At 42.7% G+C, this 25,984-nt stretch overlaps 3 protein-coding genes across 6 annotated transcripts in view; 1 reads left to right on the top strand and 2 right to left on the bottom strand.

Annotated features, from left to right (window-relative positions):
* Positions 1-8,467, bottom strand: LOC106613698 (ras-related protein Rab-8A). The gene is made up of 8 exons (XM_014216229.3): positions 8,228-8,467; positions 6,303-6,363; positions 6,092-6,152; positions 5,650-5,727; positions 5,443-5,532; positions 5,112-5,177; positions 3,348-3,398; positions 1-3,261 (listed from the first exon to the last, which is right to left on the bottom strand). The coding sequence occupies exons 1-8, from the start codon at positions 8,349-8,351 to the stop codon at positions 3,172-3,174; spliced, it is 621 nt and encodes a 206-aa protein (XP_014071704.1). The 5' UTR covers positions 8,352-8,467; the 3' UTR covers positions 1-3,171.
* On the top strand, positions 8,461-12,097 carry LOC106613699 (small ribosomal subunit protein eS27-like). The gene is made up of 4 exons (XM_014216230.3): positions 8,461-8,749; positions 9,432-9,540; positions 11,387-11,497; positions 11,606-12,097. Exons 1-4 carry the CDS (start codon positions 8,744-8,746, stop codon positions 11,632-11,634), a joined length of 255 nt encoding a protein of 84 aa, XP_014071705.1. The 5' UTR covers positions 8,461-8,743; the 3' UTR covers positions 11,635-12,097.
* Positions 11,943-25,984, bottom strand: part of tpm4 (tropomyosin 4) — a 26,416-nt gene continuing 12,374 nt past the window's right edge. For 2 of the 4 annotated variants that reach the window (XM_014215713.3, NM_001140157.1), the window contains 7 exon segments: positions 17,471-17,604; positions 17,008-17,125; positions 16,768-16,838; positions 16,396-16,471; positions 15,637-15,699; positions 15,455-15,524; positions 11,943-13,298 (listed from right to left, as the gene is read on the bottom strand). In XM_014215713.3, coding sequence (XP_014071188.1) covers positions 13,216-13,298; positions 15,455-15,524; positions 15,637-15,699; positions 16,396-16,471; positions 16,768-16,838; positions 17,008-17,125; positions 17,471-17,604 — 615 coding nt within the window. In that variant the 3' untranslated portion in view covers positions 11,943-13,215. 4 annotated transcript variants of the gene reach the window in all.

Here is a 25,984-nt window from a genome sequence, read left to right as displayed (position 1 = left end):
AAGTTTTAAAATAATCATTTTAATAAATCATCAAAAGTACACATCTACAAAGGTGTAGATCAATTCAGTAATATTTATGAAAGTACAGTACAATCATTTTAGATCTTTCTTATTTACAATTGTTTTCTAAATGCTATTTCTCCCCCATTTTCCATAGTTATCTATGAAATCCAAATTGTCTTGAACATGGAATGCTGGACTGATTTATGAACTGAAAAAGATGTACAAATAGTTCCACCAAAAGGAAACGAAACCTTCATAATTGCTATTCTGAATAAACATTTGCCAGACCTATACAGCGTCCTGAACATACACAGCGGTTCAGCAAACTGACTGCCACTCGTGATGTTCTACACAAGAGGACATAAAAAGCTCAACCGCAAAATAATATATTTCAGTTTCTAAATACAATTTACTTGGTCACAAGTAGAGATAAGAGCTGTGCAAATTCAGGGGGGAAGTAATTTCCTTTCGCTGTGATTTAATATGTGCTCAATTTCCTATAAATGTTTGTGTTGACAAATGGAATGCAAGTTCCACATTAAGACGGATTGAATGGAATGGTGGGAGTGACAAAGTATAAAGAGAACAGAAAGCAATGCAATAATGATCCTTTGCACATGTTTAATCTCAAAGAAAAGCTCTTCAAGTCAAATGTGCAAACCCTCAAGAGGTCCTACAGCCTCATGATGCATAGTTGCAAAGACCATGATATCAAGTATTAGGTGGAAATAAGACACGCGTGTTGTCATGGACAGTGGCAAATTCAGAGGAAGGAGAACGAAACCGAAACGCTAAATCCAATAAGCAAAGGTACTTTCCTCCAGGCATCCATTTAACATTATCACCCTATAGCGGACTAAAAATCACGGAGACTATGATTAAGTCTAGAGGATAGGGACTGGTAAAATATTTCAACTCTGGCAAGGGTTTCTACAAGGGCACTTTCATATTTGGATGTTTTGTTGTGTCACTGAAAATACTGACGACATGTCCTCTGACTCGTTGCCTGTGACATTTTAGTCCATTGATTTTAGTCCATTGCCATGTCACTACATTGCCCCCTAGTGCTTAGATAAAGTACTGATGCAAATGCCTTCAATGTAAAACTGCAACATTAAATCAAACACCAAACACCCAGAATTAGATTGTCGTAATTAATACTGGCACATGAATAGTAATTATCAACACCAAAATGTGGGCCTCTTCAGTTTCAAAGCAGCAAGTATTAGGAAAACATATAGCGACTATCCTCGACTGAAAAAGCTGCAGGAGTGGTTCTCTAGCGAAATGGACTGTCATTGCATATTGTATTTCAAATATTCTCAATACAGTAGGTTGACGTTATTCAATTGAGTTCTTATAACCATAACATGTACTTTAGTTGGAATGGACTATAGGCCTACAAAACTAGTAAGGCAGACTAATATTTGCGCCATTGTCACAAATTTTCTGCCACAAATACTGACAACAGCAGCATTAAAACAGGCTACAAAAGCCACAAAGGCCACACAAAACCAAACCTGAATGGTTTTACAGTATCACAATTTAACAACCAGTAAACAAATAAGGAATAGGCTGAGGTTGGCATATGAAAAGGTTGCCTAAGACATGACTTAAAAAATAATTATAATCCATGACAAAGTGATTATTACCACCCAAAAGATTCTCTCCACATCACACACACAATATTCATAATTGGGGCAAAGAAAACATTTTGTGGAGTGGTTTAATATTAAAACACATTTTGAATGCCAAAACCAAAGATGTGGGCAATTTCTGCAACTCAATTGTTAGGAAACGAATTGTGATCTAACTAGACTGATGTTACTGTGGGAACAGATTTCAACTGACAGCCACTGGAAGTTCCGGAATGTAATAGTTCTAAAGAATAGTGACATATTTCTATACAAGGGAACAGAATAAGACATGCTTTTGCAAATTTTAAGCAGTGAAGCCAATTTCATTACTAAAGTGCAATCAAAATGTGCAGATATCGGCACAGAATTGTTTTACCACTCAAATATGGTTAATAAACCTTGCGCAGAATTTGTTTTGAAACTGCATAATGATAGAGTACATGTAAAATGATGACCACAGGTCATTTTTTTTTTAGGCATGTCTAAGCTGGAATGTCCACTATTGAAGAGAAAAAGAGTAGGCGGCCAGTACATTGCAATACATTTTAGTGAACTGCTAACAGAAAAGATGCATATTGGAGCAGATCAGCATTGTGCATGAGGACGCACAACTGCGATGCGCTTTGACTTCTACAGTCAGCGTCAAAACACATCGCAGTTGTGCGTCCTCATGCACAATGCTGATCTGCTCCAATATGCATCTTTTCTGTTAGCAGTTCACTAAAATGTATTGCAATGTACTGGCCGCCCAATCATCTTATTTCTTGGATTGCCTGCCATTTAGGGGCCTACCTTCCCACTGTCCTCACCTCACACATCCTCACTATTAACATGGTAAGACTTCAGAATTTTTCTAGGTATTATCTTAAGAAAATAAGTGTCTTTCTTGGATGCTATTTGTTGGATTGCAAATGAGTAACGTCAAGGTAGAATCACTATCATTTGAGAAAGGAAAAAAACAGGGACGCATAGATGTCCATAGTAGTAGCTAGATGACACAAAAGGCAACTATCTGACAGAAGACGTCAGATGTGTAATATATATATATATATATATATATGATGGTTAACTAGTCTTATCATGGAAATAAGCCACTGCTTTTAAGGATTGGGTTAATTCACGTTGAGAAAAAATATATAAACCTCACTAAGGATCAACTTTGGCAGCAGTGCAACCACATAGCAACATGATGTACCTGTAACAATACCAGTTGCATAGGACAAAGAGAGGAGAGGGGGAGCAGAAGCCTAAGTGTAATTATGAGAGACGATATAAGAGCATGAGGAGTGCCTGGTATACAGATCTCCATCTAACAGCCCTGATTGAGCAACCGATTGATCCACCTGACCAATGAATACTTCCGTTTTTAAACTGGGGGACACATGGTGAATCAGAACAAAAAGCTCAAAGCCCAAAGAGGCCTGGGATATGGGGAATGAGAAAGGGATGAGAACAGGGCGAAAGAAAGGAGAGCTCTGAGCAAGCTCAGTCCAGTTCTGTCCAGCTGTGGACAATGATAAGGCCGTGGTCCTCACAGGAGGGTGCAGCGGAAGAAACTGCTCTTCTTGGGCTGCTCTGTGATCTTCACCCCCTGACTGCTGCCCTGAGGACTGTTTCCCTCCTGGAACACACAGACTCTAAGTCAGAGGGCACACACACATTATAGTCCATCTAAAATAGATGTGCACATACTACACACACACTTACCAGTTTCTTGTCCATTTTCGCCTTGATGTCTCTGGCGAGCGTCATAAATGCCTGAAAATGTCAGGGGAAAACCAGGGCAAATAGAGATCAAATCAAAGAGACAAAACAATGTGCATTGTCTTTCACTAACATCACAACATTACTGTACTCCCATTGTTTTTAGAACTGCTTGGAATGAGTCAACTATGTAGGCTCGACCCTAAACGGTGCGCTCGCTGTCACCTGGGGCTGCATGGCAAATGAAGCTGTCTATATGGATGTCTGATCTCCGTGGTAACTTGTATTTGTACAGGGTGAACTTTAAATGACTATAGATGAATAGGGGTTTGTCTTCAGGAATTCTGTCTTATTTACATTGGTCTCGTCCCTCACACAATCCTTTAGATTCTGTGACACCCTATGGGTGATCAGGTTACTGTAAACTTTGGATCATATGATTGGTCAATGGTGGTTGGTTTTACACCTTCAGATGTTTGAAATGAAGGTCTGCTGTTCTCCCTGTTATCCTGCATGCAGTCCATTGGATAACGGTTGTATGATATTTCCTCAGACTCTGGCCTAGTAGGCATCTCTTTGTTCATGCTTTGCCTTGTAAGTTAACCTTAATATTATGACTTGTATGTGAATTAGAGGTCTTCACGGATCCACTTGTACCCGAATACCCAAGACCCAAACCAGGACTCGAGTGAGTCTGGATCCAGAATTCTAAATAAAGTCACGGGTCTGATCGTCACGGGTATGTGTCATTTTAACTGACTTGTCCGGAAGGGCCGGTACAGATCCGAACGCAACTGCTGCAGTAGAGAGAGCGACAGTTTAATAATTTATGCTGCTACTCTTGCTTTTCACGAGAGTGGAGCATTGGCTCGTGTAGCTTGTTTTTGGCCTATCATAAGCCATCAAAGCAGCAATAAGCTACAGTCATAGAGCCTCTGTGTATGTCAAAAGTTAGGAGACATCTAATCAATGGAAGATGGAATTAAAATGATGGAATTAAATGTTAAAGGAGGATAGGCTACAATGACCAAGAGCAAACAGCTAGGCTGCTACTTAATATTCTGAATGGAGTTGTTATTTGTAACTGTAGGATGAAAAACTGCAATTAGCCTAGCTAGCGAGCTTAATTAGCTTCTCCCGGTTTGATGCAGTCAAGACAGGTACTACATAATAATATGTGATGATAAATAAGTTAGCTACGGCAGCCATTAGTCTACTATAGTGCGAGTCGTCTTGGTTGGTTGCCATCTCTTCCTCCCCGTGTCACTCGCTCACAGTTCGGCCCCTCCCCCACCTGCTAAAGCAGCACCTCTCTCTCTCCCTCTTACGCTTTATCAGCTCAGGTTAATAAAGTAGCTTATAAAAATAATTTTCTGCTGCTTCCCTCACTCGGATCGGACCTGGTCTGGAGCCAACCAGGTCGATACGGAATGGGTCTAGTTGTCCTCGGGTTCGTTCGGAACGGGTTGCAATATTTAAAATAATATATTTATTCATATCGGGTCTGGGTGGGAAAGCCCAGATCCATTTTCTCCAAGCTTTTGGCCCTGTGAAGACCTCTAATGTGAATCCATTCATTTAACAAAGTTATTAAATAATACTTGCTTTGATATTCTCTTCTCATGACCATTCCTTGATCTTAGTCAGCTAAACACATAATTGCACATGGTTTTACTATAATGTTAAATCGAGTCAGACATTCGGTTTAATAGACTTTGATCATATTAATTGCATAGTCTTATCAAATTTTACCCCACTGCAACTCACATTCTCCACGTTGATGTTGGCCTTTGCACTGGTCTCCATAAACTTAATACCGTACTCCAACGCTAACTGCCAACAGGAGATAAGAGCGACACACACAAAAAACCTCAGTCAACATGTAGATTTCTGATTGTACTGGCCATGTTGCCTCGCAAAGCCACCTGATCCCATGAGCTTACATGCAGCGTTTTAATGTAAGTTTGCGTGGATCAGGTGCCCTCGAGTGGCTACATGGACAGTATCATAATCAGAAATCGACATCTACTGTATAGACACTATCAGTTATTTAGTTTATGATATCATACTTTTCATTTACTGGTCAGCGATCACCCACCTTCTCCCCTCTGTCTTTGGACACCTGTCGCTTGTCATTGACGTCACACTTGTTGCCCAGCACCATCTTCTCCACATCTGCAGAGGCATGCTGGACAGGAAGAGAGGATAAGTCATCCATAGTGTTTATAGAGCAATGCAACGCCTTCAATTTCACTAACTTCTGTTCTCCTACAGAGATATAGATGTTACAATTTCTGACGACTACCTCCTCTATATTCCTTATCCAGTTCTTGATGTTTTCAAATGACTTCTCGTTGGTGATGTCGAAGACTAACATGATGCCCTGGGGAGGAAGAAAAAACAACCAACCACTTTAACAGAGCATGTCAGATATCAGCATCCTGTTAAACTTGAGAAACCTGTACACTTGGGAGGATAGTGAATTGTTATAAAGGGCCTAAACAGGATTCCAGGGTGATTGTACCCACCTCCCATGGATGATCTCAGGTATGTACTGCTTCATTTACAACTATAAAAGGGAGAGGCTCAAACTAGTTCGGAATCTATTAGTTGATGCACTGATCGCCATGAATGTCTCTGAATATGATTTTTTTTTTCAAATTCAAACTAAGTTCTTAGCTAGCTAGGCATATGCCTAGTACATTTCTGACATTGTGAGAGTGACATAGTGAAGCAAGGCGACTGACCATGGCTCCTCTGTAATATGCCGTTGTGATTGTTCGAAACCGCTCCTGGCCAGCTGTGTCCCTGGTAGAGAACAACACAATGAGAGCCTTTCATTCCTATCCCTGAATCAACCCACTTGTTGAATTATAGGCCAATTGTGAGCATTCCCAAGGTGCTCTTTCTAATACATAATTTAAGACACTGTGTGAAGAAGTCAAAGGGCTGTCTTACCATATCTGTAGCTTGATCTTCTTCCCGTCTAGTTCTATTGTTCTAATTTTGAAATCAATACCTAAAAAAGGCAAAGAGGAATAGCAAGAGTGAGACAATTCTTGCTCTTCTACCCACCTAAAACACAGATGTACATTTCACTGTCGTCTAGGAGCTGCAAATGACAAAGGATTTTTGAAACAGCCATTTGACGTTGATGTACAGCACTGTTTATACACAGGTGGAAAAAGCAGACTGCATTCAACATTTGCTTGGAAGCTAGAAAGTACTTATTTGCATGACACCAAGTCCAGAGTGACTGGGGTCTGGCTAGGGAGGCCCATTATTTTAGATGATGTTGCAAGCCACACACAGGAAGTCAACGATTTCAATGTAAATTGCTGCAAAACTTCAGGGGAGACCTCACCTTTCTGTAATGTAATTCTCAGCTAAAATTGGACTGCTTGCTGTGTAGGAACGTCACTGCTAGATTAGCTAGCTAGAATACACAATATGACCAAAAGTATGTGGACACATGCTCATCTGGTTTACCCAATAAATTACTGGGAGTTTATACATGGAGTGTGCGACTCTGTTTTTATAGACACCTGATCGTCGAACATCTCATTCCAAAATCATGGGCATTAATATGGAGTTGGTTCCCCCATTGCTGCTATAACAGCCTCCACTCTTCTGGGAAGGCTTTCCACTAGATGTTGGAACATTGCTGCGGGGACTTGCTTCCATTCAGCCACAAGAGCATTAGTGAGGCCGGGCACTGATGTTGGGCGATTAGGCCTGGCTCGCAGTCGAAGTTTGAATTCATCCCAAAGGTGTTCGATGGGGTTAAGGTCAGGGCTCTGTGCAGGCCAGTCAAGTTCTTCCACACCGATCTCAACAAACCATCTGTTTGTGCACAGGGGCATTGTCATGCTAAAACAGTAAAGGGCCTACCTCAAACTGTTGCCACAAAGTTGGAAGCACATAATGGTCTACAATGTCCTTGTATGCTGTAGCGTTAAGATTTCCCTTCTCTGTAAATAAGGGGCCTAGCCCAAATCATGAAAAACAGCCCCAGACCATTATTCCTCCTCCACCTAACTTTACAATTGACACTATCCATTGGGGCAGGTGGCATTCGCTAAACCCAGATGGTGTGATTGACCACTCCAGAGAACACTTTTCCACTGCTCCAGAGTTCAATTGCGGCGAGCTTTACACCACTCCAGCCAAAGCTTGGCATTGTGCATGGTGATCTTAGGCTTGTGTGTGCGCGGCAGCTCAGTAGCAGGGCTGCAGGCAGTAGCGTGGCTGCAACCGGCGGGCCAGGCCTCCTACGCCGAGGGGCAGCACAGGGCGCTTTGACAAACTGACTTGTTGTTAAGGTGGCATCCTATGACGGTGCCACGTTGAAAGTCACAGGTCTTCAGTAAGGCCATTCTACTGCCAATGTTTGTCTATGGAGATTGCAAGGCTGTGTGCTCGATTTTATACACCTGTCAACAACGGGTGTGGCTGAAATAGCTGAATCCACTCATTTGAACTGGTGTCCAAATACTTGTGTGTGTGTGTGGCCATATATATATATATATATATATATAGTAGTTACTGAGTCAGAGTAGTCTACTTGCTCACCTGACAGCTAACGTTAGCTAGAAAGCTAAAGAGTCAGCTGGTGACGTCGCCAGCTAAAAAAATATCATGAACATTTCAATGAGGTACGCCGGTGCTGGTTTTATTGTCAAGCGAACACTGTAACAAGCCTATTGTTTCCTGGCGTTGTTTCCTGGCTGGAGAACTGAATGCTAACCAAACAAGCTCTAGTTGGCTAGCGTTAGCGTGACAGGATGGGCGCTCACCACCAATATTGCTAGTTGGGGTCGAGAGCTAGCTACCCCTCCTCCTGCATAACTTTTCAAACCAGAAAACTTAAGAAAAGTACATACCTATTGTCGAGATAAACGTTGAGTTAAACGCATCTTCTGAAAATCTGAACAACACACAAGTCTTTCCGACGCCAGAATCGCCGATTAACAGTAATTTGAACAAGTAATCGTAAGTCTTCGCCATGTTATTAGCTATTGCGGAAATCCCGCCCGGCAGCTGTGTAAAGAGATATGCTTAGTTGAAAAAAATATTTGGATATGTCACTGCTTTTTCGATTTATACTGGACCAGTGATTGGACAAACAACATGTCACTCTTGACAGCAGTCGTGGCTCCGGAAGCGCGACTTACCCACTGTCAATCAAAATAGAAAAGGCAGCTGATTGTGCGTTTGCAGTCAATGTCCCACCCATTAAGATGTGATCCCACACATTATATGATCTCACGCTTTATACAGTTTTACAACTTCTCAGCTTCACATTCACGACAACAATATCAGTGTACAGTCTGAAAGCCGTGCTATAATCTTGTTATCAAAGTACAGTGCCAGTGAAATAACAATAACCAAGAGAAGCAATGTCGGTAAGTGTTTTTTCTTTGCTCATGCGTTTGTAAAGTTGCCACACCACAGTCAAATATATCGTGTTTACACCATTGGAAGAGCCAGTCAAATACTGTAGGCCTAATTCTTGATTGTAGGCCCTGCTTTCATTGGTGTAAAGTACTTAAGTAAAACTATATACCCAAAAGTACTCGTTACATTTCGAATGCTCAGACAGGACAGCAATATTGTCCAATTCACGCACCTATCAATATAACGTTTTGTCATCCCTTTTGCCTCTTATCTGGTGGACTCACTAAACACATATTGTGTTTGTAAATTATGTATTGAGTGTTGGAGTGTGCTACTGTCTGTCCGTAAATTAAAAAAAAAAGGAATTTGATGTATAGCATTTACTTTTTACTTTTCTTCAAGTGTGATGATTGATTGCGTTTTCACCAAATAAATGCCTTGAACAAATTAAATAATGGAGCTTGTCCCGGGAATGGGATACATGCCTGGGCATGCCTCAAAAATAGCTCTGCTGAAGTTTTTGTACCAGACATGAGAGGGCGCCCTTGACTTATTTACATAAAAACCATACAGTTATATCAAATGTTATTATATCTAACGATTTCCCTTTTAATCTGTGTTTATATCTTTCTATGGGTCTTAATGTATAAACTGTACAATCATATATTTACACAATAATCCGTATTGCAGCTCGCTAAGGACCTAATGCACCCTACTTTGGTGGCTGAGAGGCAAAGACACAAGAAGAAGAGGTTGGTTCAGAGTCCCAACTCCTACTTCATGGATGTAAAATGCCCAGGTGAGTTGTAAGGATGTACAACTTCCCAAGTCTGCTACTTACCATTAGGGCTGGGAATTGCCAGGGACCTCACGATATGATATTATCACAATACATATGTGCCGAAACGATATGCATTACAATTCTCACGATTCTGTATATTTTGGGGCGGCAGGGTACCCTAGTGGTTAGAGCGTTTGGCTAGTAACCAAAAGGTTGCAAGTTCAAATCCCGAGTTGACAAGATACAAATCTGTCGTTCTGCCCCTGAATAAGACAGTTAACCCACTGTTCCTATGCCGTCATTGAAAATAAGAATTTGTTCTTAACTGACTTGCCAAGTAAAATAAATATGCATTGCACTTCCATACTGATATTTTATTGCGATTTGATGGTCCAAATATTGCTCACTAAATATCTGCTGCAGAGAGACCATGAGAAAATTATTTTTGATCAGTCATGGAAATGCATGTGTTGGAAACATGTTGGCTCACTATTTAGATAGAAGATGGGGAACAAGCTATTGGATGATCAATACTGGAGTTTTGGCACATAAATGAAAAAGCACAACGCTTGCACACCATGGCTTGTGTGCGCCTTGAGCCTTTACCTTTTCAATGAGGATCTAATTGTTTGATTGCACCTCGACTCACATTGGTTGAGCGCCTGCCACTTCTTTCCATTACCAATATTTATTTACAGACACGGTAGTAAACTATATTTAAGTAAATTTCCATGGAAAGATTACTGTCAAGTGATTCTCTTCCGCCCATGTATAGCCAGCCTACTCTATTTAATTGAGACCACACATACTGTAAGCACACTTGATCTTGCAAGCCCAACTAGGAGAGGAGAGGTAGGCCATTGAACTTGAAGGAGTGAATTCTGAGTGTGTGAATAATGCGACAAAAAGTTGCTTATAATACAATAGGTCGGCCCAGGCTAATGCATACAAAGCAGAAAGACAATTGGTCACGCAGATTATTTGGAAACAAAAAACATTTTCATCCCAAAATTGTCTGTCTGACTGGCCGCTCCTGCCCACAGCATGAAAAATTACAACGCACCACAATGATCTCTGTCAGGACGCGCAGCCCTCTACTTGGAGTCAAAGTATGGATACTGTATATCTACCAAAATAATATAATGATATGTAACAATCCCCCCCCCCCCCCCCCATCACTATTTACCATACTGCATTGATAAACTATGTACATGTATGTATGTATGCATGCATGTACAGGGCGGCAGGCAGCCTAGTGGTTAGAGCGTTGGGCCAGTAACCGAAAGGTTGCTTGATAAAATCCCCGAGTTGACAAGATAAAAATCAGTCGTTCTGCCCCTGAACAAGCAGTTAACCCACTGTTCCTAGGCCGTCATTGTAAATAAGAATTTGTTCTTAACTGACTTGCCTCGTTAAATAAAGGTTAAATAAAAGAAATAAAAATTGTGTTCACACTATTATTATAATAACATTATTATCCAAAATAATTATAATTTACAACAAATAAGTGAAGCATGAAAATAAAGCATTTACAAAGGCTTATTAAAGGGATATATCGGGATTTTGGCAATGAGGCCCTTTAGCTATTTCCCCAGAGTCAGATGAACTCGTGGATACCATTTTTATGAATCTTTTAGCGTTGCGCAATGACAAAATCTACAGGAACAGCTAGCATGCCAGTCATTGCGCTAACGCTTGTTAGCAGCTTCCTTCAAACTACGCAGGTACATAAAAATGGTATCCATGAGCTCATCTGACTCTGGGGAAGTGGATAAAGGGCAACATTGCCAAAATCCCGAACTATCACTTTAATGAAAACATATAAGGGAACAGAAAAACATCTTTGTTTTCCCGTTTATTCCAGGCTGCTACAGGATCACCACAGTGTTCAGTCATGCCCAGAGAGTGGTGCCCTGTGGCGGCTGCTCCTTCATCCTGTGCCAGCCCAGAGGGGGGAAATGTCGCCTCACTGAGGGTAAGAAGTTGTACAATCACATTGCTCAAGAGCCTGAACTTACAGTTTAGAGCTCTATTGAATGTCTACTGATTATTAACTTCTAACTTCTTTCTCCCCTCTGTCCAGGCTGCTCGTTCAGAAGAAAGCAACACTGAGGGAGGTTACAGTAGTGAGCTTTCAACTCCGATAGTCGTGAAAGGTGGACCATGGATGATTCTGACTTTTCAGTCTTAATTTTAGCTTACATTATGTTGATTGGAATGGGTATATTTAGCTGTGCTGATTGACAGTGCTTTGATCTTATTATGATGTCTTTCATGCAAAATACAAGCAGATTGTTTAGCTACAATATTATGTCTTCTTTTCATATTGAATAGGAATAATATAATATAAGTTGAAGTAGTCTGCCTCTGTATGTGTATGAAATGTATATTTGTCTTAATAAGTAATTGCTTAAGCCAGGTAACTTTGTTTTGTAAAAATTTATTAGATTGAAAGAGGGAAAGGTGAATGAAACATTTTAACACAGACTCAAGTCAAATGAGAAGCTTTTTTCACGGGCCAAGGATGAGAAACTATGATCACCTTCACAGACAACAATAAAAACATTTGAGGGTTTATCTTCTCTGGTATGTGTATTCTTTGGTTTCGAGAGTTCCCCTGCCAGAAAGTGGTGAAAAACTGGAGCAATATATCTTCTCAATAACTAACATTATTCTACTATATACAATAAGTATCCATGTTTTATTACCTTGATTGAGGCGCCAGTGGTGCTTATTTGGCATAATGTTTACTGCATATGCTACCACCACATTTAATACCAGGAATGTGATTTTACATCCCAAGGCTAGGCAGTCAAATGTAGAGCTGGGATAGTGGAAAGTAGGTGCTATGAAGCTGCATGTCAGCATATGGTGGCACTTTAAAACCATACAGATTATAGGTTAAGTCATAGGATGGGATGCAGTTCTTTAAAGAATTTGTATGAGGCTCTTTTCACATCAAAAACATTTAAGTTTGGCTTTGGCAAACCCTCCACCTGACTGTCAGTCAGTATTTTACCACCACAAGTAGCACCACAGACATGTTCACCATACTTTCCTTGAGTCATCCTCTAGTCTCAACGACCATGTTAACACACGCAAGCACACCAAAGTTAGAATATTGGCTCATTCTGAAAAGGCACAGTCCAACCTGTGAATATGATCACACACATTGTGAATGCATTAAATATGACCATGTCAATGGGTGCATGGACAGTAAAGCTGATTCCTGTAAACTGTTCACATATGACCTCTAGGTGGAGCTCATGAATCATATATAAAATGAAGACCATGTCACATGACCTATTTCAAAAACATGCCCTTGGAGTGCACGTTTCAGATATGAATTGTCGGTTTTTTCTATTCTTTACTAAGTGGTCTGAATATAAGACTGTTTGTAAATATGGTCATAATCCATTTTTTTAATGCTGGTCTATAATCTCAAAGTTTCATAAAACAAAATGCTGTAAACATAAGAAACGGGATTCGAGGAAGCTGGTGATTTGGAATGTATTTCTCTTAAAGAGAGAGAGAAAGTTGTGACTTAAAAAGAGAAGAAAATATTAAGGGTACAAGTATTTAAGTTAATCCCCTTTCACTGGGAATAAGACTTTACAGCTGAAAATGTGGAACGAAATTGAATATTTATGGAATGTTGCAAGACTTTTATCTTTTCCATCTTCTTCATAATTTTTATAAGCTGTTGAGCTCTTGCAGTGTTTGATCCAGGACTTGATGCATCCCCAAGTTCTCTTCTTTGGCACCTGCTAATTTTTCTGGAAAATAAAAAAGAATGACATATTGAAGAATAATTGAATGAAACCACACAGGACAGGAGCATCAGAAAGTTGATTCATATTCATTCATTCTCTTTAGGTTTGGTAAACAATAGTCTACACTGACGCCAAAGCGATTCTTATACAGTATGTCCAACAGCTGTTGAACATAACTGCTGTGGTCATGTTAAGTTGTTCCATATGCAAACCCCAACCACACTAAAGAACCCTACCCAAAACAAAAGGCAGATTTGCATGCATAAAACGGATGATGGTGAAGTCTGCATCTATTCAGCAGCTTTGTACAGTAACAGTCTATTGACAGCAATTTGTTAAACTGAACTTAAAAGACAAAGCCACTGGACATTTCCGATCTTATGAGCTGTAAGCAAAATGCACACTTTTTATAACTCGTTGCTATGAACACACCTCAAATACTTAAACTGCAACCACAAGCAGGAGTGTGTTAGTCAAGAGATACATAGTTGTGTGACATTTATGCAAAAGAGGTGAGGGACACTCAACGTGAATGCATACGTCACTCTATAAATTCTCACCTTCTTAAAACAGTTGTTTTGAAACATTGAAACATTTAATTCAAGAAGAAAGGCTGGTTTAGATGTAGGAAAGACTAGGCTTTTAATGAGTTTCATTTGCACAGTGAGATGGACAGAAGGCACAGACAACTGGAGAAAGGCCTGTGTTTCTGGAAGCGAACCCTGGGACACAGTAGGCCAACAGTGGGAAGGGTGAGAGGACAGACACCCTAGAGGCAGCATGAGACAGACAGGAAGAAACATCTACAAGGAGGTCATGTCATTGAGGGCATGGTCCAGCTCCTCGCTGATTGCCTTGTACTTCAGCTTCTGAGCGTACAGTTCATCTGGAGGTCAAAGCGCAGCAGGAAGTAGTGCAGGTAAGGCCCAAGGGAAGCAGCAGTAGCAGAGAGACAGGTGGAGGACAGGGAATGAGAAAAGAAATAGCAGCAAAAAGAGAGGGAAGAGAAATAGAGGACAGGTCACTGGTTGCAGAAGAGAAAATTCATACAGTATAAACATTTAAGAACAGAAGATGCCAGAAAGATAAGAGATGTTTGTCTACCTGTGAGCATTTAAAAATAAAAATATGTTGCAAATCTTTTTTTATGGGCAGGAAGTGACTACCTTAAGCAATTAAGCCCATTTAAAGGTTTTCATCAAAGTACTTCATACCGGTAAACCCATTCCATGTGGCTTTAGGACCAAATATGCTGATCTAAAAGGAATTTGAGCATACTTTGTCCTTTGTGCAGACAGCAGACACAAAAAGTGGTTCTCTTTGGAAGCCGGCCTTTTGCCGGTTAGCAGAGAATGGGCCTACATATTTCTTTACACTTGAGACCACAGCAGTGTGTTTTATTAGCTTGTCGGAGAAGTTTCCATACGTTTGGCAAGGTATCCTTTCTTCCAGAGAAATATTTCCAGCTAGTTGAAACACAAAACCCTTGCTGGGACCGTGTCAATGTGAAACGTTATCACAAAATGGAACGCTGTATGTTAAGATGATGTTTCTTTGCTCACGGAGAGGATTAAATAACCAGACCTCTTGACCTAGGAAACTACATCCACTGAGGATTCCTGAACTAGCTTTGACATCTTTAGTAATTTAATCAATTGGAACGTCTCCCTGGGAGAAATGTATTTGGTAAACTGTGGCCTCACTTGCCTGATATACTACTGTATGAATGACATTTTATTTGTGTGTCAAATCGCCAATTGGCAACCCATCCCTTATGTGATTCATTTACACATAAACAAACATTACAATAATTCACTGTGGTAATTCAGTGATAATTCTTCTTCCGGTGTTCTCTGCAGTGCGCATTGCATAAAGAGTGAAAAAAATTAAAGGTACAAATCTATCCATAACAGTAAAAAAGGTTATCCAAACAATAATTATAATCCCTGTATGTTATTCTTGTTAGAGATACGCAGGTTTACAGGTCTGAGTTGCTACTAAAAACAATGATAAAACTGTTCTTTCAAAATATAGTTTAATATCATGCAATAAAATATGTCGAACTTACAGTAACTTGCTCTACACTAAGATAAGTTGACTTTCTCTTCTATATTGCCATAGAGCAGTTTGCAACAGTTTCTTAAACAAAGCACTCATACCTTCCAGGTCGTCGATGGACTTTTCCAGTTTGGCTACAGTCCTCTCTGCAAACTCTGCACGAGTCTCAGCCTGGGGGACGCAGAGGGAGTGGGAGGGCGTCAGAACAAGACGCCATCTTTGACATGGAGCAAATTGGTTTACTACTGTAGGAATTAAGAATCAGATGCCAGCAGCTGCTTACCTCCTTCAGCTTGTCACTAAGAACCTTGATCTCCTCCTCATACTTGTCCTCTTTTTCTGAGTACTGTCAAAATACAAGTCTGTTACAGACAAGCTCTGAACTCTTCAACATGTCTGAACTCCAAGACAGATGCAGACATATTAGCATGAAAGTGCACAGAGACTGATGGTCTTGCAGGACTGTTTGTCAACCATGCTTAGTTGTAATACAGCTCTTCAGGTGTGATCAAACTGGCTATGTGTTGGTATAAGGAACACATTGTGCTGCGATGCCAAAGAGAAGGACATTGATTTAATCAGCACAGGGCAACTGCTTAAGTGGCTACGGTGGAATCACGTGGCGTGAATGGCACTAGAGCGGCGGGTAGGAACGCTGAGACGAATCTGTGCTGGTTCAGGACTATTACACCTTCATGCGTCATCGACATTATCATAGAGAAATCAACGTCCAGTTTGTCAGGTGATAACAGGGTCTTTGCTCTGACGTCTGCGGAGGTAAAAGTGCGGCAGGCAGTGATTATACTCAAAACTACTCTGCTTTCACGTCAGCCATGTAGAGTCAACTCCTGACAAATGCAAAGGCTCGGGACATCCCTAAGTGGGTGAACTAACCCCGATCATGCAGATATCCAGGATAAGTTCAAGTCATGTATTTTGATTTGGGAATAGGTGACCTACACCGCACTTCACACTTATACAACGTTCACTTATCAGCAGTTGACTGCATTTACTTGTATGATGTAATAGCATGCACACTGACCTTCTCAGACGAGGCTTCTAGGGACTTGAGGTTGTTGGTCACATTTTTCAACTCCTCCTCCAGGTCACTGCATTTACTACAGGTGGAGATAGGAAGAGAAGTACTTGGCTTTGACATCGTAATAGCTACACAAGCCTGGAAAAACCTTCAAGTTACTGATGTCCATTTTAGCTTATGGCAGAAAATCCGCGTTTTTAACTGGACACTGTTTTTTAAATGTTCATTCAAAAAAAGTGTTATGAAACTCCTTACAACCCTTAGTCTTTTGACTCTGCTATTTCTAAACAGGAGGATAAGAAACCCCATGACAGAGGTCCTAACCCCCAATTCCCCCTGTATTCCAGCGTAATAGGAGGACTGTGCTGCACTTACAGTTCTGAGACCTCTGCCCTCTCCTCAGCTCTCTCCAGCTCTCCCTCCAAGATCACCAGCTTACGGGCCACCTAAGGTAGACAGAGCCAACTGCATGAGTGAACAGTAAGATGAAAAGGAATATGAAAAGGAAGAGGGGTGAATGGGAGAACAGTATGAAAACACTGTGGACGGGTGAACAGACGGTTGGGTGTAGAACTGCAGACAGGACAATCTCTGTGGGACTATATGATGTCTCACCTCCTCGTATTTGCGGTCGGCCTCCTCAGCGATGTGCTTGGCCTCCTTCAGCTGCATCTCCTGGATCTCCATCTTCTCCTCGTCCTTAGAGGCCCTGTTCTCTATCACCTTCATTCCTCTGATTGGACCAGACACGCAGCGATGTCAGCAACACCCAAGACACACTTAATTTCAAGTGTCATTTAGATAGCCCATCCAACATGGAGGCACATTTAATCATTTTACACAATCAAGATGGCTGTCTGGGAAATAGCGCGCTTTCAGTACGCTATTGAAGGGGCTTGTCATTTGCTAGCAAAGCACATAGCTGCAAACCTTAGAACGATAAAGAACCTTCAAAGCAAGCTGCATGTGCCTGGTACTATCCAACAGGCCTCAAATTAGCAGGAAAATAGGGCGTATAAATATGCTGTCAAATTAAAGATTATAAATCCATCAGGTTCTGTGGCCGGCTGGTACTGACCTCTCGCTCTCGTCTGCGGCCTTCTCGGCCTCCTCCAGTTTCTGCAGCGCGGTAGAAAGCCTCTCCTGGGCCCGGTCCAACTCCTCCTCCACTAGCTGGATCCTGCGGTTCAGACCCGCCACATCACCCTCCGCCTGGGAGAAGAGAGGGGGAAGAGGGGTCAAAGGTTAGGCAGATATCAGGGTCACACTCACATCGTAACGGCGTTGTACGAAAATGGATGCTCTTTACTCGATAAACGATCCACGATGTAGAAAGCAAACAGAAAAGCAAACATTTATTTAGTCCATAAACATATCCACCTCCCAGCGAACTGACTCCAGACCAGTGCAATGGAAGTTCTCCAGCAAACTCCGACTCACTCAGGCCCTGCTACTACTTCTCCCACAGTTCAGTACAGCGCCCGCAGGCCTGCCTCTGGCTGACCATGACCAGACCCATTTTACATAACCTGCAGTTACTCTTCTCCTAATTACAAGGCGTGTTGACAAAGGGAAATGCCCTCCACTACCCTCTATCACTTGGTCCTATCACCAGCCAGTCAGTCTTTCAGTCAGGTAGTTACCATGGGTGTGAGGACTGAACACGAGGCCTGCCTGCTAGAGACATGCTGTTTCAGAGGCCAGCAAAACACACGTTACGGCTAGGGCCTGGAATAAAAGGTCCACAGAGAGGGCGGTTTCCAGTTGGAGAGGGAGCTAACAGAGCACAGGGGAAAAGGGTAATTATGAGCTATTTGTGCAGAGTGAGTGCCATTCCATTCCATTTTCTCATGGGCTGGATATTCCAGCTCTGCTCTGGGCTGACTGTGGGAGAGAGACATGGCTTCCTGCTCTGCTCTGGGCTGACTGTGGGAGAGAGACATGGCTTCCTGCTCTGCTCAGGGCTGACTGTGGGAGAGAGACAGGGCTTCCTGCTCTGCTCTGGGCTGACTGTGGGAGAGAGACATGGCTTCCTGCTCTGCTCTGAGCTGACTGTGGGAGAGAGACATGGCTTCCTGCTCTGCTCAGGGCTGACTGTGGGAGAGAAAAATGGCTTCCTGCTCTGCTCTGAGCTGACTGTGGGAGAGAGACATGGCTTCCTGCTCTGCTCAGGGCTGACTGTGGGAGAGAGACATGGCTTCCTGCTCTGCTCAGGGCTGACTGTGGGAGAGAGACAGGGCTTCCTGCTCTGGGCTGACTGTGGGAGAGAGACATGGCTTCCTGCTCTGCTCTGAGCTGACTGTGGGAGAGAGACATGGCTTCCTGTTCTGCTCAGGGCTGACTGTGGGAGAGAGAAATGGCTTACTGCTCTGCTCTGAGCTGACTGTGGGAGAGAGACATGGCTTCCTGCTCTGCTCTGGGCTGACTGTGGGAGAGAGACATGGCTTCCTGCTCTGCTCAGGGCTGACTGTGGGAGAGAGACATGGCTTCCTGTTCTGCTCTGGGCTGACTGTGGGAGAGAGACATGGCTTCCTGCTCTGCTCTGGGCTGACTGTGGGAGAGAGACATGGCTTCCTGCTCTGCTCAGGGCTGACTGTGGGAGAGAGACATGGCTTCCTGCTCTGCTCAGGGCTGACTGTTGGAGAGAGACATGGCTTCCTGCTCTGCTCAGGGCTGACTGTGGGAGAGAGACATGGCTTCCTGCTCTGCTCAGGGCTGACTGTTGGAGAGAGACATGGCTTCCTGCTCTGCTCAGGGACTGGTGTTTAGTCAGCACTCTCCATTCTATGCCTCTCTTTTGCTTGCTCTTGATCTCTCCCTCTCTTTCAGGCCTGACTGACACCCCACCCATCCTCCCTCTCTCTCTCTCTCTCTCTCTCTCTCTCTCCCTAGTTACGACAGAAGCCTGTGAAGAGACAGTGGAGGAGGGCAGGAAATGTCTGTTAAATGAAAGGTTGATGGAACAACAGCCAGCCAGCTAAAAGCCAATTGAATCCAACGCGACGATGACCGATTTTCCAGAAAGTGAATGCTGTTGCATAAATTGACCACAAAATGAATCATTGTGGATAATATATCGTTCCCTAACTTCTTTATGTGATTTTATGGATATCAGATCAACTGCCAGACAGTTTGAAAGAAAATACAAACCAGGCCGGAAAAACGGATTGTTATTTCCTGGGTGAAGTAATGTCTATCTGGAGAATTCCTCCACACATAAACAAACATTCTATTCATGAGCGCAGGTCAGTTAGGTACGCAGGTCAGTATGTGGCTGTAAAACAGGTCCAGATACAGACAGGCAGGCAGTTAGCAACAGAGCTAGCTTCCTGAACAGTTTAACGGCTGTAGTCAAAATATCAGCAGCATAGAAACATGATTACCAGGGGATTTACCACTAAAACAATGCGCAATAGTGTTGAGGTACTAGTTTATAATGGCGATCTAACATCAGACTTTCGAGTTTTTACGTTTTTAATGTCACGTGCACAAGTACAGTGAAATGTCTTCGATTAAGATGTAGGGAAATCTCCCTCAGACAGAGCTCTGTGGGTTTTAAAACGTGCTTATCCATCTATACAGTATGTCCCTTCATGCTTCTGAGGGTAATTCATTCAGCCATGTGGAGGGAACCAGGCATTCTTCTGTGAGACTCATGACGAAGGTAGATACTGGCATTCGACAACTGAAGTCTCTCAGGGTTGGATGGGAGACACATTTTGTTGTTGTCAGTTCAGCTACACAGTCACTTATCTATGGACAAGGCCCATGCCATTATGGATTGTCGCTAATGAATACTCTGGAGACTTGAAAAGTACCACAAAGAAAAGTATGCAACACATTTCCAATAAGCTGACATAACAGCTTACAGGCTCACCATATACAGTACGAGTATATTCCTGTTACACATGAAACGTTTTAGACTAAACGTAATGACCCTTTTTGAGAGAAAGGAAGTGGAATACGTTTCAAGGTAGAAAAGGAACGGGAAGCCAACCCTCTCCTTCCTCCTTCCCCTCTTTCTTTCTCCGTCAGTTCTGGGTCAGAGGAGAGTTCGCTCTCCCTCTTTCTCTCTTTCCCTAGCCATGCCCCTTCCTTAGTCACCCGGCATTCTCCGGCTGCCTGCGCGCCTTATATGGTAAAACATACTCTAAAGAATGTTTGTGGTGCAGTGCCAGGAAGACGTTTGAGAGCAATCACACACACACACACACATACACTCGCACACACACACTTGCGTACATGCACACTTGCGCGCACACAATCACACATAGACACACACACACACACACACAGAGAAAACAATGGTTAAATGAAACCATCTGGGATCCAGGAAAAGGAAAGATACCAAGCTACAAGGACGTGCTCTGTTAGCTCTTCCTCATATGAACTAAGCCGATCCAAGTCAGTCAAAAACAAATTCTTATTTTCAGTGACGGCCTGGGAACAGTGGGTTAACTGCCTTGTTCAGGGGCAGAACGACAGATTATTACCTTCTAATTTAGCTCGGGGATTCGATCTTGCAACTTTTCAGTTACTAGTCCAACGCTCTAACCACTAGGCTACGAACGGCGATAGCGAATATCTGGTGAGAAACTAAACAGACTACGTTAATGACATGTCTAATATTACGTCATGATGGCACTTAATATCGCTATCAACAATAATGTGTTCAGAATGAAAAGTCTGTCAGTAGCTATGGCTTGGGCCAGGAGTGAAGAACCTGCAACCTCAGTTAACGTTATGGTCTATAACTAGGACCGGGAAGTTCTTTTCTGATCCCATGGCCAGATCAGGAAAAACTGGAAAACCCAAGTTATATTGGTCAGGGAAAAACTCCTTGCACGTAGGTAGCTACAATATATCTGCAGTACCAGCTGAATATGTTATGTTATATGGAGGCTGTTTGAAGCTTGGCAGCTGATGACACGACGACACCCTACTGACACTAATTACACACTGACACAGCATCCTCAATGAGCGCCCGCAGCTCACTAGAATAAGCTTGATGTTGTTCGCCCGGCATCTGGAGTGCTGAATCACTCCCTTTGTCCCCCGCTCTGCACACCGTGGTATCTCCCTCCCTTTGGCCACGCGACTGCCTTTCTTTATGCTGTCAATATAACTTCAAGATACTTTATATCAACACCAGAGCCTTTTCAATGGTCACGATTATGTACATTCTGAGCAATAGACGACAGGGATTGGCTATATAATTTAGCACTTTCTTTTTTGCCAAAGCGACTTATACAGTGACCAAATACATTCTCGCATTGATGGCCCCAGCGGAAATCGAACCCAAGACCCTGGCGTCGCTAGCGTCACGCTCTTGCCAACTGAACGAGAAGCCCCTCGCTGTGGCTCATGGAACCGACCGGGCCCGAACCAGCACACCACACATTTTTATTTGCGGAGGCAAAGGACCATACTTTATGAAAGGAGAAGACGTTCTGTGCTATTCAACCAGGACCAAGACTACTATTACCACATCCACATCCAAGTAGCTAACACCAGACACAGATGAAGACCTAGCTAGCCATTAAGTAGCTAACACCAGACACAGATGAAGACCTAGCTAGCCATTAAGTAACTAACACCAGACACAGATGAAGACCTAGCTAGCCATTAAGTAGCTAACACCAGACACAGATGAAGACCTAGCTAGCCATTAAGTAACTAACACCAGACACAGATGAAGACCTAGCTAGCCATTAAGTAGCTAACACCAGACACAGATGAAGACCTAGCTAGCCATTAAGTAGCTAACACCAGACACAGATGAAGACCTAGCTAGCCATTAAGTAACTAACACCAGACACAGATGAAGACCTAGCTAGCCATTAAGTAGCTAACACCAGACACAGATGAAGACCTAGCTAGCCATTAAGTAGCTAACACCAGACACAGATGAAGACCTAGCTAGTCATTAAGTAACTAACACCAGACACAGATGAAGACCTAGCTAGCCATTAAGTAGCTAACACCAGACACAGATGAAGACCTAGCTAGCCATTAAGTAGCTAACACCAGACACAGATGAAGACCTAGCTAGCCATTAAGTAGCTAACACCAGACACAGATGAAGACCTAGCTAGCAATTAAGTAGCTAACACCAGACACAGATGAAGACCTAGCTAGCCATTAAGTAGCTAACACCAGACACAGATGAAGACCTAGCTAGCCATTAAGTAGCTAACACCAGACACAGATGAAGACCTAGCTAGCCATTAAGTAACTAACACCAGACACAGATGAAGACCTAGCTAGCCATTAAGTAGCTAACACCAGACACAGATGAAGACCTAGCTAGCCATTAAGTAGCTAACACCAGACACAGATGAAGACCTAGCTAGCCATTAAGTAACTAACACCAGACACAGATGAAGACCTAGCTAGCCATTAAGTAGCTAACACCAGACACAGATGAAGACCTAGCTAGCCATTAAGTAGCTAACACCAGACACAGATGAAGACCTAGCTAGTCATTAAGTAACTAACACCAGACACAGATGAAGACCTAGCTAGCCATTAAGTAGCTAACACCAGACACAGATGAAGACCTAGCTAGCCATTAAGTAGCTAACACCAGACACAGATGAAGACCTAGCTAGCCATTAAGTAGCTAACACCAGACACAGATGAAGACCTAGCTAGCAATTAAGTAGCTAACACCAGACACAGATGAAGACCTAGCTAGCCATTAAGTAGCTAACACCAGACACAGATGAAGACCTAGCTAGCCATTAAGTAGCTAACACCAGACACAGATGAAGACCTAGCTAGCCATTAAGTAGCTAACACCAGACACAGATGAAGACCTAGCTAGCCATTAAGTAGCTAACACCAGACACAGATGAAGACCTAGCTAGCCATTAAGTAGCTAACACCAGACACAGATGAAGACCTAGCTAGCCATTAAGTAGCTAACACCAGACACAGATGAAGACCTAGCTAGTCATTAAGTAACTAACACCAGACACAGATGAAGACCTAGCTAGCCATTAAGTAGCTAACACCAGACACAGATGAAGACCTAGCTAGCCATTAAGTAGCTGACACAGATGAAGACCTAGCTAGCCATTAAGTAGCTAACACCAGACACAGATGAAATGGGAAAAATATAAGTGTCTTTGCCATAGATGAATAGTGTAAACTTTTAATTATATTTCCTGACAGCCTACAGTCAAATTTTGGCAGCAGTTGAGTAGCTATCTAGCTATATTACCACGCCCCTCTGCAAAACACACCTTCTCCAATGTTGGTTACAAGGCTGTAATTATTTAAATTAGGTAAGAGAATATCATGTTACCATTGGTGTATTAAAATAAGAGTAACCCCCATCCCCTTAATAATCCTGAATCCAAGTGTTTGACATGGGGGAAGGGACCAGTACCTTTCTGATCAAACCTTATCAATGTAGAAGCAACAGTACTTTGTTATACTTTGGTCATAATACTTTGAACTGGTTTCATCCAAATATCATCCAATTTCATGAAGAAAAAGTTAGGGTAAGGGTAGGGGTTAAGGTTAGGGTAGGGGTTAAGGTTAGGGTTAGGGTAGGGGTTAAAGTTAGGGTAGGGATAAAAGGTTAGGGTAAGGGTTTATGGTTAGGGTAAGGGTAGGGTTAAGGTTAGGGTTAGGGTAGGGGTTAAGGTTAGGTTAGGGTCAGGTTAGGGGTTAAGGTTAGGGTAAGGGTAGGGTTTAAGGTTAGGGTAAGGGTAGGGATTAAGGTTAGGGTAGGGATTATGGTTAGGGTAAGGGTAGGGTTAAGGTTAGGGTAGGGGTTAAGGTTAGGTTAGGGTTAGGGTAGGGGTTAAGGGAAAGGGTAGGGGTAAAAGTTATGGTTTATGGTAGGGACGTCCCAAGGATACCGGATAGCACTAACTCTAGTGCATTCACCGACACACACAGGCACACGCACAAACGCACGCGGAGGACGACAGCCAATGGTGACCATAGCAATGGAGTGAACAAACATTTTCAAAGTGTGAAAAGTGAATTGCTATAGCACCATAAGCAGGCATAAAAAAGTATTTAAAGGCTACCAAAATGATTACCCAAAATGTGTTAGAAACAGATGTTTTTTTATTGTGACTGACTCTGTAAAGATGTGATGGCAGCTGTGACTGACTCTGTAAAGATGTGATGTGACAGCTGTGACTGACTCTGTAAAGATGTGATGTGACAGCTCTGACTGACTCTGTAAAGATGTGATGTGACAGCTCTGACTGACTCTCTAAAGATGTGATGTGACAGCTCTGACTGACTCTGTAAAGATGTGATGTGGCAGCTGTGACTGACTCTGTAAAGATGTGATGTGGCAGCTGTGACTGACTCTGTAAAGATGTGATGTGACAGCTGTGACTGACTCTGTAAAGATGTGATGTGACAGCTCTGACTGACTCTGTAAAGATGTGATGTGGCAGCTGTGACTGACTCTGTAAATACGTGATGTGGCAGCTGTGACTGACTCTGTAAAGATGTGATGTGGCAGCTGTGACTGACTCTGTAAACCTAGTTATAATGCTATCCAGCTAGCTAGAGCTAGAGTGGAAAGCTAGCTGATCGGTAGCTGCATGTACGTGCTGACGTATAACCACGCAGGCTAGGTTGTGTTGCTGAACAAACGTCTCCAACGTGGTGGAATGCGAATGCGCCTCAACCAATGAAAATGTGTTGTGGATGGGGTCAGCCCCACAGCCGACCCCACCCCGTTCTATGTGCCGCAGTGAGGGGTACTTGAACTGAGCCACAAAGGACCAAGGAGGTGAGACATGCCATTCATTAGGAAATACATTCCTGTTGTTGCACTCATCCTGTTGAGTCATAGGCATTGAGAGGGAAGGAGGGCTACAGCACAAGGAAGTGAGAGATCAGGAATGTAATAATTGCTTAATTTGAGGATGGTGGGGTAATGAAGAGCATAAGGCTTGGGTTTCTATGGACGTGTTCCTGGCAGGCGCTATGTAATAGTGCTGGTCCAGTCCTGGTGTGATCCCATCTGTTAGCAGAGATTTAACATGCAAAGACAGCCTCATATAAGCAGGCATGTCAGGAGGAGAATGAGATATGTAAAGGCAGGCTATTAAACATCAGGCACATGCTTCTAATGCAGCTCTACACGCCTTTTCAATCCAAATAGGATGCTGAATCAATAGAGTGGACAACTCCATCCGATTTCAGCCACATTCAGACCCTGCTCCATTCTTCATCCAGACTTAAGCCAGCTTTATAGTGGAGACTGCTCACTGCTCACGGATTCGTATATGAGTCTTAGAACATGGGTAAAACCAAAGGCCGGAGCTTCAGTAGGGTCCACAGTAGTGTGGGTATGCATGCAAATAAGAATGCAAGAGCTCAATTGGGTCTTAAATCTTGAGCCTTGTTGACAGCAGAGACCAGAGAGTTAAGTGCCATCAGGTCAAGTAAACATTCCGCTAGTAAAACGAATTATTGGTCTATATATCATGGTGACCCCCTCCCACAACTCTAAAGCAGTGGACAAGCTTAGGCCTGTCACTATGCACGGCAGCCAGTGGGACCCCTGGTCAACACCGTAAGTAAGTATAAGACAACATCCACTCCAGCGATG

The sequence above is a fragment of the Salmo salar genome, chromosome 10 (genome assembly GCF_965601325.2).
Source record: "Salmo salar chromosome 10, fSalSal1, whole genome shotgun sequence".
Lineage (NCBI taxonomy): Eukaryota > Metazoa > Chordata > Actinopteri > Salmoniformes > Salmonidae > Salmo > Salmo salar.
The sequence above is the reverse complement of the archived record's forward strand: the minus strand, read 5'-3'. Positions and strand labels throughout refer to the sequence as shown.